The following is a 2,532-nucleotide window of genomic DNA, read 5'->3' on the forward strand; positions in this document are numbered from 1 at the left end:
TAGCCTATTTAGCATCTGATACATTCATAACAGGTAGCCTATTTAGCATCTGATACATTCATAACAGGTAGCCTATTTAGCATCTGACACATTCAAACCGAACCAGTGGAAGAAGAGTGGACGCCGTTCTTAGTGCTGCTCTGGCTTCTTCCCTTTCTATTCTCTATTCCTTCTCCAACAAAACACTCCAATGCTTTTGTCTTAAACTTTTTTGGGATTGTGTTGATTTATTTTTTATTTTTACATGAGTTAATCTATCATGTCAATCTTTTGCAAGTTTTCTTGCTAATGTGTGCATGCTAGACTGGAGGTACTTTGACCCTGTGGCTGTCCGTTCAGGATGCTCAGAAACTCTCAACTGACCTCTGAACTATGACACGTACTATTAGAACACATAGACATACACATGGCCAGAGAGGGAGAGACGAAGGGAGACGGTTTACTCCGCCCAAAATACAGTGGAAAGAATTCAGACCCCTTGTCTTTTTCCACATTTTGTTACGTTACAGCCTTATTGTAAAATGGATTAAAATCTACAGTACACACAATGTCCCATAATCTACAGTACACACAATAACCCATAATGACAAAGCAAAAACAGGTTTTTAAAAGATTTTGCAAATGTATAAAAAATATAAAACTGAAATATCACCTTTACGTAAGTATTCAGACCCTTTACTCAGTACTTTATTGAATCACCTTTGGCAGCAATTACAGCCTTGAGTCTTATTGGGTATGATGCTAAAAGCTTGGTACACCTGTATTTGGGGAGTTTCTCCCATTCTTCTCTGCAGATCCTCTCAAGCTCTGTCAGGTTGGATGGGGAGCGTTGCTGCGCAGCTATCTTCAGGTGTCTCCAGAGATGTTCGATCGGGTTCAAGTCTGGGCTCTGGCTGGACTTGAGGACTCAAGGACATTCAGAGACTTGTCCCGAAGCCAATCCTTTGTTGTCTTGGCTGTGTGCTTAGGGTCGTTGTCCTTTTGAAAGGTGAATCTTCGACCCAGTCTGGGGTCCTGAGCGCTTTGGAGCAGGTTTTCATCAAGGATCTCTCTGTACTTTGCTCCGTTCATCTTTCCCTCTATCCTGACTAGTATCCCAGTCCCTGCCGCTGAAAAACATCCCCACAGCGTGATGCTGCCACCACCATGCATCACCGTAGGGATGGTGCCAGGTTTCCTCCAGATGTGATGCTTGGCATTCAGGCCAAAGAGTTCAATCTTGGTTTCATCAGACCAAAAGAATCTTGTTTCTCATGGTCTGAGAGTCCTTTAGGTGCCTTTTTGGCAAAACTCTAAAGCAGCTGTCATGTGCCTTTATTACTGAGGAGTGGCTTTCGTCTGGCCACTCTACCATAAAAGCCTGATTGGTGTGAGTGCTGCAGAGATGTTCGTCCTTCTGGAAGGTTCCTCCCTCCCAAAATTCAAACCGAACGAGAGGACTTTGGAATTCTTCGGAGAGACATCCGGGTTCTTGGTCGACCTTCCCTGACCGGCCCTTCTCCCAATTGCTCAGTTGCTCAGAGACAGTCTCTCTCTCTCTCTTTGTCTCTCCTCTCTCTTTTGTCTTCACCTCTTCTTTCTTCTCTCTCTCTCTCTCTCTCTCCTCTCTCCTCGTCTCTCTCTCTTCTCTCTCTTCTCTCTCTTCTTCTCTCACTCCTCTCTCTTCTGCTCTCTCTCACTTCTCTCTCTCCTCTTTGTCTTCTCACTCTCTCTTCTCTTTGTCTCTCCCTCATTCGGATTCTTCTCTCTTTCTTGTCTCTCACTCCACTCTCTCTCTCTCCGTCTTTGTTTCTCTCTTTGTCTCTCTCTCAATTCTCTCTCTCTCCTCTTATTCCTTCATTCAATTCATTTCAATTTCAATTTCAGGGGCCTTTATTGGCATGGGAAACATGTGTTAACTATGTGGCGCCAAAGCAATGAGGTAGATATTATACAATAAGTGAAATAAACGAATAAATAGTATCAAATAATAAATAAAAGTATTAAAAATATTTATAAAAATTAATGTAAATTCAGTAACATTACACTAGAGTCAAAGCATAACTCAAGTTATATGTATACTGTGTTTAACAATGTACAAATGGTTTAAAGCATCACCAGTTAAAAAATAATAAGCATAAATATGGGTTGTATTTACAATGGGTTTGTTCTTCACTGGTCTGCCCTTTTGCTTTTTTTTTCTTTTCTACCTTCACCGCCCACCCCCTTCTCCCCGTCCAGCACCCCATCCCCCGCCGTTCCCTCCTTACCCACACTCGCCCCCCACCCCGAAAAAGCCTTTCCCCCTCCTCCGCCCCATCCCCGCCGCCTTCCCTTTCTCCCCTCCTCCCCACGTCGTCCCCGCACCCCGACGGACCGACGTCCTGCTCCCCCTCCGACCATCGCCCCCCACTCTCGCGCCCACCTCCCGACTCCACGCCCCCCCGGCTACGTCCAACAGGTCACAAATGCTTGCTGCTGTGAATGGCACACTGTGGAAGTTTTTCCAGTAAGATATGGGGAGTTTATTCATTGGATGGATTTGTTATATAT

General features: G+C 44.6%; 1 protein-coding gene across 1 annotated transcript in view; it reads left to right on the top strand.

The window, feature by feature from the left end:
* Positions 1 to 2,532, top strand: part of LOC139024695 (uncharacterized) — a 28,690-nt gene that overhangs the window by 5,468 nt on the left and 20,690 nt on the right. Inside the window, exon 3 of the mRNA XM_070439592.1 lies at positions 2,221 to 2,440. Within this exon, the coding sequence (XP_070295693.1) occupies positions 2,221 to 2,440 (220 nt within the window). The remainder of the gene's footprint in view (positions 1 to 2,220; positions 2,441 to 2,532) is intronic.

This window comes from Salvelinus sp. IW2-2015, unplaced genomic scaffold, assembly GCF_002910315.2.
Source record: "Salvelinus sp. IW2-2015 unplaced genomic scaffold, ASM291031v2 Un_scaffold1790, whole genome shotgun sequence".
NCBI lineage: Eukaryota > Metazoa > Chordata > Actinopteri > Salmoniformes > Salmonidae > Salvelinus > Salvelinus sp. IW2-2015.